Source organism: Equus quagga, chromosome 16, assembly GCF_021613505.1.
Source record: "Equus quagga isolate Etosha38 chromosome 16, UCLA_HA_Equagga_1.0, whole genome shotgun sequence".
NCBI classification, from domain to species: domain Eukaryota; kingdom Metazoa; phylum Chordata; class Mammalia; order Perissodactyla; family Equidae; genus Equus; species Equus quagga.
The window spans coordinates 64,480,946-64,498,009 of record NC_060282.1 but is presented as its reverse complement, the minus strand read 5'-3'; the positions used below and the strand labels follow the sequence as shown (position 1 = coordinate 64,498,009).

The following is a 17,064-nucleotide window of genomic DNA, read 5'->3' as shown; positions in this document are numbered from 1 at the left end:
TCAAGAATTTTTGTCAATGGACAAGTCATAAGGAGCCCTTCCATTTTAGGGCTCGTTGACGTCACTAAGGAGGCGATAAATATCTGTTGATATAATTGGATGTGAGATTCAGTGTTGAGATAGCAAAAATTCTGCCCCTCGTTCCCTGGCAGGGCCCTATGATTTATGCAGGAGCAGAGGCAGCACGCAATCGAGCTGTCAAGAGAGCGTCAGCTTATTAGGCAAATGCTGCGTGGTTTCTGAAGAGGGTCGACGCTATAAAATCCCACTCCAGGCTCTGGTGTGGAGAAACTCAGAGCCCAAGTCCGTTGAGAGACTGAAGAGAAAGAGAAGAGGGAGAGAAAAAGAGAGTGGGGACAGAAAGGAGAAGGGAAGAAAATCCCTGAAAAAGCCCCGGAGACGTTCCTCTGCAGAGAGGCGGCAGCGCCCGGCTCACCTGCAGAAGCGCCTCAGAAGGTAGGGAGCGCACAGACGGAAACGCGCCTCCAACTTTGCACTGCCTGAGCTTTCCACGGTGTGCGCCGCGGAGCGGGCTGTCCCTATGCTGGCGTGTGTGTGTGTGCGTGTGTGTGTTTACTGACTGTGCCTCAAGATTCCAATAGTAGCTGGGATGTGGCAAAAGCAAAGTTAGACGGCTGCTCGTCGTTCCCCAAACTGCTAGTTACTCCTAGCTGGCTGGGTAGACGAGTCCCCTATCGATCCCGACCCCCGAGAGAAGGACGCAAAGGCAGGGATGGAGAAAGAGGAGGAGGAGGCAGCAGTTCTCAATTTGGAGGAAAACACTGAAACATCCGAAATGGGGGGAGGGGTTAGAGCGGCAGAGATCTTTAATTTGTAGATTTTCTCTAGAGCTCGGGGAATCAGTTTTGGGGATCGTTAGAAAGGGGACTCAGGGACAGTCCCTTCAGAGGTCTCAGAAGGAGACGGGTCACCCCAGCCTGCTTCCCATCTCGCTCCAACTCTGGAAGTCCTAGTTCGGGCGCTTCAGCACCGCGGACAGCGCCCGCCCGAGCGCCTGAGCCAGGTCTATGGGTGTCCAGTGGGGAAGACCCCCAAGTGCACCTCCCAGTTGAGCTAAACTCTGACCAACTCTTTCTTTCTCTCTTTCTTTCTCTCATCCCGCCCCCTGCCCACCTCTGTGCCGCAGCTAGTGCTCCTAACATGCGGCTGCCGCTGCTTGTGTCCGTGGGCGTCCTGCTGGTGGCTCTGCTGCCCTGCCCGCCATGCAGGGCCCTCCTCACCCGGGGGCCCATCCCGGGCGCCCGGCAAGCCCTGCAGCACCCCCAGCCCCTGGATTTCTTTCAGCCGCCGCCGCAGCCTCAGCAGCCCCAGCAGCCGCAGGCTCGGCCCGTCCTACTCCGCATGGGGGAGGAATACTTCCTCCGCCTGGGTAACCTCAACAAGAGCCCCGCTGCTCCCCTCTCGCCCGCCTCCTCTCCTCTCGCTGGCGGCAGCGGCATCCGCCTTTCGCCGGACGAGGCTGCCGCCAACTTTTTCCGCGCGTTGCTCCAGCAGCTGCCGCTGCCCCGGCGCCCGCTCGACAGCCCAGCGGGTCCCGCGGAGCCCGGCGCCGAGAATGCCCTCGGCGGCCGCCAGGAGGCACCGGAGAGGGAGAGGCGATCCGAGGAACCTCCCATTTCGCTGGATCTCACCTTCCACCTCCTCCGAGAAGTCTTGGAAATGGCCAGGGCCGAGCAGTTAGCGCAGCAAGCTCACAGCAACAGGAAACTGATGGAGATTATTGGGAAATGAAACGGTGCGTTTGGCCAAAAAGATTCTGCATTTAGCACAAAAAAATAAAAATAATAAAAACAATACAGTATTCTCAATCATAGCATTGCTCTGATACCATTTGTTTATTTTTATATAGCTTGAAACGTAGAGGATGTACAGCAAGAGAGGCTGTACTCCTTAATTAGCATGCACAAAGTGTATTCACGAGCAGTAACAGCAACACAATGTTATTTGTATTGTCTACTTTTAGTTTCCATTTCCAAGTGTCTTTGATGTGTTTTAAAGAGAGTATGGACTCGGGAGGAAACATTTTGAAGAAGCTGATCAGAAGTCACCCAATTTATTTTGTCATGGTCTGAGCCAAAGAGAATGTCATTCTCTTGCGTGGGTGAGACAAAAATCTGTAAACTCTTTGAATCAACTTTGCCTTGTAAATGTTTCAGTAATAAAACATCTTTCCAACCCTTGGTCAATTTGGTTGTGTAAGAGAATGTAGAATATTTATATTTTTAATAAAAGCTGCAAAGGTAATCGTGACTTTATTTTTCCTCTTCAATGTTTGTAGGGGAAATACTCTTAGCTCCTGGTTTCCTCCAAACTGACTTCAGCACAAGAAAAAACAAAACTCCTTGCATTATTTCTACTAAAAATACAAACATGTCAGTAGCTTAACACAGATCCAGCAAGCGCCTTGGGCTCATCTCTGTACCTCAGAATACTCCCCTGAGATTGAGTTAAATAATTTGGGAAGTTGCTTCCAGCTCCAAGACTTGGTAATTCTGTAAACGGAAGATTGATTCATAATGGAAATAACATTTAACCCTGATTAACTATAAGACGTGAACTAATTGGGGAGGATGAGGAGGGAGGAAAGCAAAGAGGAGAAGGGTTGAGGCGGGCTTTCCTGCAGACTAGAGAGCCAGCATGCTGCATTTTTTTTTCCTAAAAAAAGGCTACTACTTTGGTACCATAAAGTATTTTTTTTCCTAAGCTATTTTCCAATGCCTACTTCTAAGCGGAGAAACTTGATAGCCTCTCCACTTAACTAAATTTAGTTGCTATAAAATTGCAGCTGAGAATATTTTTCTTATAAAGAATATTTAGACTCTAATAACTTTGTTAAATCCTCTCCTCGTTTATGTCTATGCCAATCTTAATCACTTTAATTCTTGGAAATATAAACTATCTCTACTCATTTCTAAAACTGAACAGCACATCTAATTAGTTTTACAATGCATTCGCCTTTGATAGTTTAGTTATAACTTAAAAAATTCAATTGAATGTTGAATACTTTGAAATTATTTTGGATATATGAAGATGCTTCTTCCCTTGGGACCCTTGAAATACACTTGACTAATGGATTAATAAGATAATATGAAACACTGAATAAATCATTATAAGACTGAGTTGTTAAAAACAGCATTTATTTGAGTTCATACAGAGTAAAGTTATACTTATGTTCTGAAGGAGGCATTGTGGTGGGACAAATAAAGCATGATTTAAATATATACATATAAATATAAAATGTGAATTGTGTATATATATATTTAAATACATGCAGTTGTTCTCAGTGGTTCACTGATTGGTGCCACAGTGGAAAGTTGAGAAACCAGACAGTTCCTCTTGGGAAGTCTTTTTTAACTAAAGTGTCTGGTATCTGCATATCTAAAGCTAAGATTAGAAAAACATCACAAGACATGTCCTAGGCCTTCAGCCTTCTGGACTGTAAAGTGTCACCAGAGTCAAAGAACATTTCTGGATATACATCCAGTGATATCTCTTATGGAAAAGAGGAAGCCTTTGTGAAACATTTCATACCTTTGGTCAATGATTTACCTTTTGTCCATAAATTGATAAATCAGTCACTTTTGAATTAACACTGAATTTCACTGACCACCTGCATTGTTAAAGGGAAGGAGAGTAAGAGCTACTATGATGTAATAACAAAAGCAATGCCTATTAGAGACGGCAGTGTAGTGCATACTTTTCAACACTTGCCACTTGTTACTGACGCACACACACATACCACACCTACATACCCTTCATAATATTTCCCACACAATAAAAGATTTGCATAAGATCAAGTTTCTGTTTTCAAATATTTTCTGCAACTATTTTCTGAGAGTATTGTTTTCCTTCAAAGTGTTGGATAAGTCATCTGGAATTAAAGGGCTTTGTTGGGCAGAAATCCTGTTCAGAGGTCCCTTTCATCATCTGCATCATGCTAATTTCATGTAGGTTCCCTGTGCCTGTGTGCATCTCAGCCAGGCAGACAGAGGGGCAGCAGCTGGAATGAACATCATTCATTCAGGGAGTTCAACCAGGAAAAGGAGAAGACGTGGCGAGCTGGCTCAGAGTCAGCTCCTGTCCCACTCCCTGAAGCTGCAGCCTGTCCCTGGAGGGGAGGGTTCTCAGATCCAATCTGCAACAGAAGAAACTCGGGATCAGAGGAAGAAGGGGCTCGTCCTTGTTGGATTGGTCTGGTCACTTTTCTACCAAGGAGAAAGGATAATAATAATAATAATAATAATTACATAGGACATAATTATTATTAGGGATGGAAAGCAAGCTCTGGTTATCTTGGCCATGGCCAAGAGCCATGAAAGTAATTCACACCCATGATCCAGAAGGGGGCAACAGGAACGCATGCAGTGGAGGGAAGTTCTTGGGAAAGAGACCAGGCTATTCCAAACTTTAAAAAAATCCACTTGTACATGATTTACTGAGATGAAAAGCACATTGAAACTAACAGGAACTTTGGTTTAGAAAAGTCTGTGGAATAAATAAAACCCTAATTTAAATGACATTGCTACATCATATGACATCCCAGGGCATATTATTATAATCTCTTCACTGCTAAAGTAAGAATTTCTATCAGGATGTAAATATATACATATATATACATAATAATTTTGCAAAACTGCAGGCTTAATTTTGAGAAAATCATGAATGAAAGGACTTTTTTCTCTAAGCAATAAAATCTAATAACATCAATATTTCAAAAGAGGTATCTATCTATCTTTTATATAGATATCTCTATAAAAGATGTCTGTCTTTTATAGATACCAGACAGATACAAATTGTGATTTTGAAATAATTGATCAATTTAATCTCGTAAGTGAAATTTATTTATGTTGTTTCGAGTTTAAAAACTGATAATGCAATGAGGGACAATCAAAAAGAAGTCTTGCTGAAATGCAATTTAAGGTATAAACTCAAACTCCTTACATTTAAAGGCACCATGACAAACACAGCTCTTCCCAGGAGAACTACAAAGACAGGCTAATATATTCTGATGACTTCACTGGAAAATTATCCCACTGGATTAGGAGGCCACTGATATCAAAGCAATGAGGTAGACACGTGCATTCAGCTCAGAAGCCTGGTAATTTCAGGAAGCTGCTGTATGAATGGACAATACTTGGCAGAGGCGAAGCAGAACATTGGTAAGTATGTTGCTTTCTTGCCACTTAAAATAGTTTCGAGTGAAAAATGAGTGTTTGTCCTGCACTTTACCAGATTTTACCCTAAATATATGTTTGGGGGTAATGTTTCAAATTCAGTAAAATTATCCCAAGTCCTTATGGCTTTGGGATTGTCCCTCCCACTTCCATGTTGCTCACTGATAGAAAGTTAAGAAGGGCCATGAACTCATATTAACCTCAGGAGAATCAAACTGAGGCACGAAGGAAGAGTTGAGACATCAAGTGCAACGGGGCTTTTTAAAAAGGCTGTTAGTAGATTCTGTTGGTAATGGGTTAGTCACCTCAGTGTCCTGGGAGTTGAGGTGGAATCCATGTCATCCTCACAGAATCCTGTGCCTATTGGAGCACGTCAAACTCTTTTCTTCCCCTCATAGTCACCCTACTCTCACAAATCCTAAAACAACCCCAAGTGATCTGGGCATATCATTGATGCGTAAAGTCCTCTTTTCTAACCATTCTATGTGAGTGAATATTGAATCCTGCCTAGATGAACAGACCACCAGGGTCCATTCTGAAGTCTCTTTCCCTTGAAGGGAATTCCTAGCCTAGAGGAAACTTCCATGACAGTTGTTCTGAAATATCTAAAGGGTGAATCTAATTGGGTCAGGTGTTTTCTACAGCAGGATATAATCTTTGTGAAACTGCTTGTGGCTAACAAACGATTTGGGACTGCTTTTGGAGTCTGTCTATATTTTTGTGCTTTTCTGTATGCGAGATTAAAAACTATCTTCCATTCAAAATGTTTTAGCTGTTAATACCCTACAGCTTTCAAAACTTGGTATGAAATAGTTTGGGTTTGCTCCTTTTACACCCCCCATGTTTTCACTCAGTTGTTAGATTTTGCTCCAAACGATGTGGACCAATGGTCTCTTTCAGAGAAGAAAGACCAGTGCGAGAGTGGGGGCCCAGAGCAGAGATTATCCCGAGCCTCTTTAGGTGATTACACCGTCTCCTGAGCCACCAACCATCTCAGCAAGGAAGTTTTATGCAGAGGCTTAGCCTGGTTTTGAATCCCAGACTAACCACTTACTAGCTGTATGACTCGGACAAGTCACTTAACCTCTGTGAGCCTTAGTTTTCTTTTGTAAAATAGAGATAAGACCCTATTTCACAAGGTTGTTGGGAGGATGAATAAAAAAGTAATATGCTTAAAGCACTTTGCACATACCTCACGTATATTAAGTGCTTCATTTCCTCCCTCCCTCCCTTCCTTCCTTTCTCCGTGAAGAGGCTCCTCTGTCAGGCAGAATCACCTGGTGACTGTTTATGAGGAACTATATACAATAGCAACGACCCTCAGTAAGGAAAGACAATTGTATTTGCAATGCTCGTCTTTCCAGAATTGGACCCCATATATATGATTAAATTCCTTTGGCATGTTGTAATCATGGTCATCCACGTTCCTGTCCAGTGCATCTCCAAGTGGCCCAACTTTATATACAGCTCTCTCATAACGGAAGAATGAATTAAAGATTTAGAAATTTCCTTCTATAAGCACAGCCCATTATATCATCAGCAGGCATTTCTCCTACAGCCCTTCCCAGATGGAACTATATATATGAGTTCCTTTAAGTAGTTTCCCTCATGCTGGCTCTTCTCCTTACAGGAAGTGCTATTTCTTGGAAATAATAATGTCTCATGAAGCTGAACAAAGGACAGAAAATGATCAGCACTGATCTCCTCTGCCTGCTTTTGAGTTTGTCCTGCATTCCAGTTTAGTTTGAGGGGTATAAAAAGATGAAGAAAGGATTGTTATTTATTTCTATATTTTACATATTTTCCTCGGTTGACAAAACAAATGAGCATAATTTACAACCATCATTTAACACTCCTCTATCACCATGAGGTTTCAGAGAATTTGAGAAATATGAGTTTTAGTCATAAAATAAAATCAAAACATGGAATAGGGAGGCAGCATTTTCCCTCTCCCTCAACTGAGACTCAATTTGGTCAAGATCCACAAAAGGCCAGCAGAAGGGATGATACACCTTTGCTTAGAGAAAGGACTATTTTTTTCAGATGAACCTGACCAGAAATTCTGGGTATTCATGAGCCAGACTCACTCAGAAATACAAAATTGTTTATTTTTCTTTGATTTCTTTCCTGTTACTACCAAATGTCCTTTGAGAGGAAAAAAATTAATGTTGGATTATGGAACTAGGGTATTGTTTCACTGCACAGAAGAGCAGGGTGGTGAGAGGTGCTTCCATCCAGAGCTGTGTGATGTGCGGGCATCATCCTCGACAAGTTATGTCGTCTAGAACCATTTCTTGTTGATGGGGATTAAGGAGCAAGCATTCTGCCAGAGGCTTGTGGACATCTGTCTCTGTGTACAGGACAGTTCCAGGTTGTGGACAATGTCTGTTTGGCCTGAATGTGTGGCTGCATGGCATTTTGAAAAACACTTGAATTAGTTGCAAACATTAAAAAGTCAGGAGCAGAGTCAGCCCTGATGGCCTAGTGGTTAAAGTTCAGCATGCTCTGCTTTGGTGGCCTGGGTTTGGTTCCTGGTGCAGAACCACACCACTCGTCTGTCAGTAGCCATGCTGTGGTGGTGGGTCACACAGAAGAACTAGAAAGACTTACAACTAAAATATACAACTATTTATAGTGGGGCTTTGGGGAGGGGAAAAAAAAAGACAGAGAGGAAGACTGAGAACAGATGTTAGCTCAGAGAGAATCTTTCCCAGCAAAAAAAAAAAAAAAAAGTCAGCAGCAAGAATGTGGAGAAATAGAAACTCTTGTACACTGTTGGTGGGAATGGTGTACTTGCTGTGGAAAACAATATGGTGGTTCCTCAAAAAATTAAACATAGAATTACCATATGATCCAGCAATTCCACTTTGGGGAATAAACCCAAAAGAATTGAAGGCAGGGGGTTACACAGATATTTGCACACCTATGTTTATAGCAGCACTATTCACAATAGCTAAGAGGTGGAAGCAACCCAAGTGTCCATCAATGGATGAAAAGATAAAGTGTGGTGTATACATATCATGGAATATTATTCAGCCTTAAAGAGGAAGGAAATTCTGACACTTGCTACATCATGGATGAACCTTGAGGACATTATGTTAAGTGAAATAAACCAATTAGGAAAAGACTAATACTCTATGATGCCACTTTTATGAGGTATCTGGAGTTGTCAAATTAATAGAAACAGAAAGTAGAAAGGTGGTTGCCAGGGGCCAGGAGTAGAGGGCAATGGGAAGCTGTTGTTTAATGAATTTAGAGTTTCAATTTTGCAAGATGAAAAAGTTCTGGAGATGGGCTGCACGACAATGGGAATACACTTACCACTGAACCGTACACTTAGAAAGGGTTAAGATGGCAATTTTTATGTTATGCGTTATTTATCACAATTAAAAATTGTTTTAAAAATTAGAAGACTTCACATTAAAATTTGGATTTGCAAGTTCTCTTGACAAAGCAGAAACTTAGGAACCCAGAACCTGCATGGAGAGCGGCCCCTTCAGACTGGGTTCACCTTCTCTCTCGGCAGTGCCCACCGTCCCCTTTCACCTCCTCTGCTGCAGGGCTGGCTGCAGCGGCCATTTATGACTGTACCTGTACAGTTGCTGTGCACAGAGTAGTCAAGAGGAAGGCAACCTATGGCATGTATTTATGCTTCCGTCAACACTTCTCTTTTACCTGGCCTGCTTTTTCATTAATGTTACCTTCTTGGTCTCTAAAGGCACACAAGCTTGTTGCTCTTAACAGAAGGCTAGTTGTTAGTAGGAAAACGTCAAAGAAAAGAGAGTAAAATTCTAAATGGAGTCTTTGGCTTGATTTTTGTGCTAAATGTGATAAATTGAAAAAAAAAAAAAAGCCAACGTACTTCTTGTGGCAAGATTCTTGACAATCAAAGCATGAAACTGCCTTCAGTGTTCAACTGAGGCCAGACGTGTCTCTGGGCACTTAGTACAGGGGATACAACTGGGTGCAGATGGGTGAACAGGGTCTTGTTCTGGCTTGGGGACAAGTAGCCCCTTTACCTAAATGCATCTTGCACCACACGATTCACTGAATGAACAAAACTAAACGGGTGCTTTCCCGATATTCACTCGGGCACAGGTCTGGGTAGCCACACTCAGGAGGGAAATTACTTTTTCAGCTGGCCCAAAGGAAAGAGGGAGCTCTGCCCGGTCATTTTGATCAGTACCCAGGGAGTGCCCTCTGGCCGCCTCTAGGCTTCCCAGGGCTTCCACGAGGTGCCAGCCTCAGCCCTTACCCAAATGATCATTCTCTACATGACCCATGATCCTGATCCATTAAAATGTACTGTCTTGTGTTCCATTCCTTCAGGCTTATCCAAGTGATAGTAATTGAACTGATAAACTGAATTGCAACTCAGACACTACTAGATGATAATGGCTTAACGTACACCCCTGTGAGAGAGCGTTTTACCTAGAAATGTCCGAGCCTTATCCTGAGGGATGACTGTTGTGGACATGTTAGCCACTATGCAAGTCCCTTGAATGGGATATTGGGGGCGGTGAGGAAATTTGTGTCCAGGCCTCCATCTCTTCTCTGCCACCGTGAATGCCAATCACAAATGCAACCTAACAGAAGGATCTGGTTACTACTGCACGTTAAATGCCAGTCCTTCTAGGCCAAAGCAAAAGAACCCTTGCCCATTTATAGTAAAATCCATTTGCCTTAAAAGAATGTGGATAGGAGGGGTAAGGCTAGACTTGAGGCTGCTGAGTGGGAAAATGCCCCATGTCTATCTTGCACCTGCTAGGCTGGGTCGGAGAATCAAAGCCAGATACGAGAAACAGGTGTAAGTAGGAATGCTGAGGTCAAGTTTAGAATGTTTACTCAGAAAGACTAAACGCAAGCATGACCTACTCCCCTACTTAGCATTCCTGAACCTCAGGCCTTTGGATAGTGTAAGCTTTATGGATTCCAGTCTGGAAAAGAGAGTACAGCCAAGAACCGAGGCTAGTCATTGATGCCTGAGAAGGAACTGAGGTGCGGCCTGTGACACACAGCCAAGGGTCAAAGCCCAGAAACTCTGTTGGGCAGGTCTGCCATCGTGGGCATTTTTTTCACAAGAATGCTGACATTTCTGCGTGGTGGCAGAACAAGCAAGATGTTAGAAACAAAGCACAGGGCTGTGAAAATGCAGCATGCTCTCCATGAATGCTACAGGAAGAAGGAAACAGGTACCCCCGAAAAGAGCTCCGGAAGGAACACCCTCGCTGAGAAGCGTTTTTTCTTGGGAGGATTTATAGCTGTACACACTGAGGATGGAAGGGACGGGTGGAGGGAGGGGATTTGGGGGCCTCGTTGCCATGAACTGCTTCCTTCTTGCTAAGGGAAGATCAGAAAGCACAGTAAATTCCTCAGGCCTCGGAAGCAAGAAGAAACTAAGTTCGCTCACTTTTTGTCAAACTGGAGGAAGACGCAGGGTGTATGCTGTTTGGTTTGTTTTAAACATGGTGTCTAGGAATTGATGGGGTCAGGTGAGGAGCAGGAAGGAGAAGCTAAAAACACTGATATCACAGCCTGGCAAAAACGTAAAGCCAGCCTTCTTCTCAGATACGGACCTGAGGATTCTGTGTCCAGTACAGAGTGTGTGTGTACGCACCCATTCTGAAAGGAGAAGTGAGTTACAAAGAACTGCTAATTAGATCATTAATCCTCAGAGATAAGGGCTTCTTTGCCCTTATTCTGTGTTAGGCAAATAGTCCAAATGGGTTCTCCTCCAGAGCCATGGGAGGTCAACAGTATTACCATGCCCAATTTATGGCTGAGAATACTCAGACTCAGGAAGGCTGAGGAATTTGCTCAAAGCAACTCTAAGAAGAAAGTGCTGAGTTGTTAATAGTGACCGCAAATCCAGAGAGAAAAGGGGCAGCTCGTGCTGGTAAACACTTGAGACCCGGGGGATAGGCTGACGCTATCTCTGGAAGTCAGATAGATTGAAAGAAGCAGGTTGGTCAGCAGCCTGGACTGCAACTAAAGGATTGGAGTGCTCTCATTTGCAATGGACAGCCACGTCTGCAAGCAGTGGAGGCCTATACACGACCTCTGTGCGCTGTGAGGCTGTGCCTGCGTCATGAGTGGTGAGTCAAAGCAGAGGAGCCCTTGGTCACACTATTTTTGCTTCGGTCACATCAACCCAGGTAAAGTGGCAATTCACTCACTTTTCCTGGATGCGGGCATGGCCTCCCTTATACACTGCACACACACACACTCTGACTTGGTGGACAAGGGAGCACTCGGCACCAAGCTCCCAGCTGCTCTCTGCTCTTGAGCAAATCACTCATCCTCTATGATCCTCCACTATAAAACGAGGAGGTTTAACAATTCCTACCGTACAGGGTTGTTGCGAGTTTTAAATGAGAATCTCTACGAAAGACTTTGTAAACGACAAGGCGAAGTACGCACATTAGTTACACCCATTGCCACGTGGCGTTGGTTTTTTAGATGCATTAACATGAGGGTGGATTAATTCTTTGCTTTGTGGGCTGGAGTGGGGGAAAAGGCATTTCATGGACATTACTGAGATACATAAATAAAGACAGAAAAAATCCACAGGATGTACAACACTAACAAGAGTCTTAGATTAAATCAGAACAAGAAACAATTTAAAAACACAGAAAGCAAAACTCAACTTGCTGTGTCATAACTGCTCCCTCAGAGAGCTCTCCCTGGTGCCCCTATTACTGATTTCATGGAACTGTACAACTCTAGGCACAGGTTGCCAGGAGAAATGAATTCACTACAGTGCTCACACACAATTTATACTATATTTCCCTCTTTAAAGTGGATACATCCATTTTAGCTTCCTGTTAAAGTGACATTTACTAAAGATGCTATTTGATCCTGAAAAATGTAGTCTATAGCTTTAGTATAGATATTTTTTGGTCCTCTAGAAAGGCCTCGAAAATTGCCAGTTATTAGGATGTCACTTTCCCAGCAAGAAAAAAAGCCCAGAAAAAGAAAATTGCAGTTGTAGGATACAATGAAAAAGTATTAATAATGTTAATATAATGGCCTCATTAAAACTTGTTTAAGAAAAATCTTACTCTCTCTTACAATTTTTTTAACATAAAAATGCCTGCATCTCATTATCATAACTTCTTATAATCTCCAGGATTATTAAGTCCTGGACAATGTCATGCAGTACATGCAGCCCAGTCCTGAGCACTGATGAGTTTTGTCCATATTTTTACCAAGTTGCAAATCCAGCACAGTCAGGGCATCTGGCACGTCAGCAATTTGTAAACTTGAATCTCCCAATCTGCAAAAACACAAGTAATCGCTCTCACAGGGATTTCTGTTTGAAAATAATTTGACACCCTGAATCCCTCAGTTAAATTTAGAGAATATAGTTAAATTTTCATTCATTTCAGTTTGTTTTGGAAAATTAAATAGATCATTTCAAAGAACATGAGACCTATGGTCACACTCATGGGAAATCATGTTCCTCGTTTCCTGCTTTATTTTTTTAAATGCTCTATAACACCTTGTGAAATTAATCTAACTCAGAAAAGAAGCGTTCCAGCCTTCTAGCCACAGGCATCTCTCACCTCTTGGTCTCTGGTGGCAGCTGGAGTTGATATTTACCCTTGAAATCCGAGTGAATGGTTTGGTCTCACAGGTCATTTGCATGAAAATAATTTCATCTTTTTGCATGTGACAACTTGTGGAGACCCAGGGCTCCACTTGGCTGCTTCTCATTGGAACTTTGGCCTATTGTTCATCCTAGTTTCAGAAAATAGGAATTTGTTGTTGTTGTTGAGTTGTATGAGTTCTTTATATATTTTGAATATTAACCCCTTATCAGATATATGATTTACAAATATCTTTTCCCATTTGGTGAGTTGTCTTTACATTTTGTTGATGGTTTTCTTTGCTGTGTAGAAGCTTTTTAGTCTTACGTAGTCCCATTTGTTTATTTTTTCTTTTGTTTCCCCTGTCTCAGGAGACACTTCCAAAAAGATGCTGCTAAAATCGATGTCAAAGAGTGTACTGCCTATGTTTTCTTCTAGGTGTTTTACCGTTTCAGGTCTTACATTCAAATCTTTAATACATTTTGAGTTAATCTTTGTATGTGGTGTAAGATAATGGTCTACTTTCATTCTTTGGCATGTGGCTGTCCAGTTTTCCCAACACCATTTATAGAAGAGAACTTCCTTTCTCCATTGTATGTTCTTGGTTCCTTTGTCAAAAATTAGCTGTCCATACTGTTGTGGGTTTATTTCTGGCTCTCGATTCTGTTCCACTGATCTGTGTGTCTGCTTTTCTGCCAGCATCATGCTGTTTTGATTACTATAGCTTTGTAGTATACTTTGAAATCAGAGATTGTGACGCCTCCAGCTTTGTTCTTTTTTCTCAGATTGCTTTGGCTATTCGGGGTCTTTTTTTGTTCCCTATAAATGTTATGATTCTTTGTTCTATTTCTGTGAAAAATGTCATTTGGACTTTGATAGGGATTGCATTATATTATTGCTTTAGGTAGTATGGACATTGTAACCACGTTTGTTCTTCCAATCCATGTGCATGGACTATCTTTGTGTCTTCTTTGATTTCTTTCAACAATGTCTTATAGTTTTCAGTGTACAGGTCTCTTACTTCCTTGGTTAAATTTATTCCTAGGTATTTTATTCTTTTTGTTGTGATTGTAAATGGGATTGTATTCTTGATTTCTCTTTTTGCTAGAACATATGCAACTCAACAACAAACAGCCTGATTGAAAAATGGGCAGAGGATCTGAATAAACATTTTTCCAAAGAAGATATACAGATGGACAACAGGGACATGAAAAGATGTTCATAATTACTAAATTGTTAGGGAAATGCAAATCAAAACCACAATGAGATATCACCTCATGCCTGTCAGAAAAGCTATTATTAAAAAGATAAAAAATAAGTGTCAGCAAGTATGTGGAGTAAAGAGAACCCTGGTGCACCGCTGGTGGGAATGTAAATTGGTGCAGCCACTATGGAAAACAGTCTGGAGATCTCCCAAAAAATTAAAATAGAAATTCCATACGATCCAGCTATTCTACATCTAGATATGTATCCAAAGAACACAAAAACACTAAATCAAAAAGATATATGCAACTCTATGTTCACCGCAGCATTATTCACAACAGCCAAGACTCAGAAACAACTTAAGTGCCCACTGATGGATGAATGGATAAAGAAAACTGGGTATATATATATATATACAGTAGAATACTACTTAGACATAAAAAAGATGAAAATTTTGCCATTTGCAACAACATGGGTAGACCTTGAGGGTATTATGTTATGCGAAATAAGTCAGATGGAGAACGCCAAATACCATATGACTTCGTTCATACATGGAAAATAGAAAACAATAACAACAAACAAACACATAGACACAGAGAACAGATTGGTGGTTATCAGAAGGGAAGGGGGGAGGAGGAAGGGCAAAATGGGTAAAGACAACATTTACAGAGCCTGGCTTGAGGCCTAAGGTGGCCATGGGCTGGTTTTCCTTGGTGACACTTTCTGCACTGGCCTTGACCTCCACATATTCCTTCTGCTATTTTAGAGTGAAGAGCTCAAAGGTGTGGGTGACCCACATTGTTCCTGAGTTTTGTCTCTGAGCTCATGATATGCTAAATAGGAAGGATCTGGGAACACTTGGGACAGGAGAAGAGACCATCTGCACCTTTTTGTCAACACTTGGGTTGGGAACCTTGGACCTTCTCAGCCAAGAGGACAAGCCCAGTGCTGGAAATCCCTGACCTATGACAGGGTGGCCTCTGCAGTTCTGTGGAAACTGGTTTAGACAGGACAAGAGTGAACTAGGGCATAAATGTGTCATGAAAATGTATAGAGATATTAGATCATAAAGTAATTTACATCAAAACTAAAAATAGGGCCCCACAAACCAGTGACAACTAATCATGAGATCATAAAGTTCAGCCTAGTCACTTAAAAGCATCCGGCACCTCAGCCATCCTGGTGCTTGCTATGCAAGCCCTGTGCATGGCTGGGGGAGGAGGGGGAGACGGGTGTGTTGGATTTAGGCCATGAGGCTTTCCCATGGCCAGCCATTTGGAATGCCTTGGGGAGTGTCAGCACCTTCCTCCTCCAGGCCCCTCCTCATCTGCCCCCTATCTTTTCTAAGCTACCTCAAAAGATAGTACATGTGAGTGAGGACCCTCTCTATATCCATTCAAGCAGGCAGACACAAAAAGAGGAGACATAGAAAACAAGTTATTTTTTCAACACTTATCTTGAGATAAATTCTTTAATATAATAATGCTAAATGTGAATGCACCTAAACAGAGTTCCAAAATACATGAGGCAAAATGGATAGACCTGCAAAGGATTAATAGACAAATCCACAATTATAATCAGAGACCTCAAAATTCCTCTCTCAGTAATTGATAAAACAAGAAAATCAGTAAGGATGCAGTAGACGTGAACAACACTATCAATCAACTGAACTAATTGACATTTATAGAACACTCCACTCAACAACAACAGAAAATACAATGTTTTCGATTGCACATTGAACATTCACCAAGTTAGATCATATTTTGGGCCATAAAACAAATCTGAATAAACTTAAAAGGACTGGAATCATATAAGGAGTATGCTCTTTCCATAACAGAATCAAATCAGAAATCAGATAGAACAAATCTCCAAGTATCTAGAAATTAAACACTACTCATCTAAATAACCCCTGGGTCAAAGAAGAAACCACAAGGTAAATTAGAAAATATTTTAAATGAAATGAAAATGAAAATACAACATATCAAATCTTGTGGGATACAGCTAAAGCAGTGATTAGGAGAAAACTTATAGTTTTAAATGCTTATATAAGAAAATAAGAAAGATTTCAAATCAATAATCCAAGCTTTCACCCTAAGAAACTAGAAAGAGAAGAGAAAATTAAACACAAAGTAAACATAAGAATGAAAATAATAAAGAACAGAAATGAATGAAATAGAAAATAGATAAAAAATAGAAAAAAGCAATAAAGTCAAATAAAACCAATAAAGTAGAGGACTTGCATTACCTGATTTGGAGACTTCTATAAAGCTATAATAATCAAGACAGTGTGGTAGAGGGTAGAGGGACAAACACACAGACCAATGGTACAAAATGGAGTCCAGAAGTAGACCCACATGTATATGATCATTTGAATTTCTACAAAGTCATCAAGGCAATTCTCTGAGGGAAAGGATAGTTTTTTCAACAAATAGTGCTGGAACAAATGAAAACCTATATGGAAAACAAACAGAAAACAAAACCTTGATCCATATCTCATTTATACAAAAATTAACTTAAAATGATCTTAGATCTAATTTAAGAACTTAAACTATAAAAATTCCAGAAGAAAACATGGGAGAAAATCTTTGTGACTTCGAGTTAAGCAAAGATTTCTTAAATAGAACACAAAAAGCACAAATTGTAAAGGAAAAAATGATAAATTGGACTTTATCAAAACTGAAAATGTTTGGTCTTCAAAATACACTGTTAAGAAAATGAGGGGCCGGCTCCGTGGCCGAGTGGTTAAGTTCATGTGGTCCGCTGCAGCGGCCCAGGGTTCGGATCCTGGGCGTGGACATGGCACCACTCGTCAGGCCACGTTGAGGCAGCAGCGTCCCACATCCCACAACTAGAAGGACCTGCAACTAAGATATATAGCTGGGGGCGGGTGCGGTTTGGGCAATAAAGCAGAAAAAAAAAAAAACAGGAAGATTGGCAACAGTTGTTAGCCCAGGTATCCATCTTAAAAAAAAAAAAAAGAAAATGAAAAGGCAAGCCACAGACTGGGAGAAAATATTTGCAAAACATGTCTGATAAAGGCATTTATCCAAAATACATAAAGAAGTTTTACAACTCTC

General features: G+C 41.5%; 2 protein-coding genes across 10 annotated transcripts in view; one reads left to right on the top strand and one right to left on the bottom strand.

Annotated features, from left to right (window-relative positions):
* The first annotated feature begins 1,161 nt into the window (after positions 1-1,161).
* Positions 1,162-1,752, top strand: CRH (corticotropin releasing hormone). The gene has a single exon (XM_046641753.1). The coding sequence runs from the start codon at positions 1,162-1,164 to the stop codon at positions 1,750-1,752; it is 591 nt and encodes a 196-aa protein (XP_046497709.1).
* Positions 1,753-3,149: 1,397 nt separating this feature from the next.
* The window catches only part of TRIM55 (tripartite motif containing 55), a 45,126-nt gene continuing 31,211 nt past the window's right edge, over positions 3,150-17,064 (bottom strand). For 2 of the 9 annotated variants that reach the window (XM_046642682.1, XM_046642687.1), the window contains one exon: positions 3,150-4,156. In XM_046642682.1, coding sequence (XP_046498638.1) covers positions 4,034-4,156 — 123 coding nt within the window. In that variant the 3' untranslated portion in view covers positions 3,150-4,033. Of the gene's footprint in view, positions 4,157-12,760; positions 12,936-16,098; positions 16,439-17,064 lie in introns of those variants that run through there. The other 7 variants (XM_046642683.1, XM_046642685.1, XM_046642680.1 and 4 more) reach the window with 5 other exon arrangements.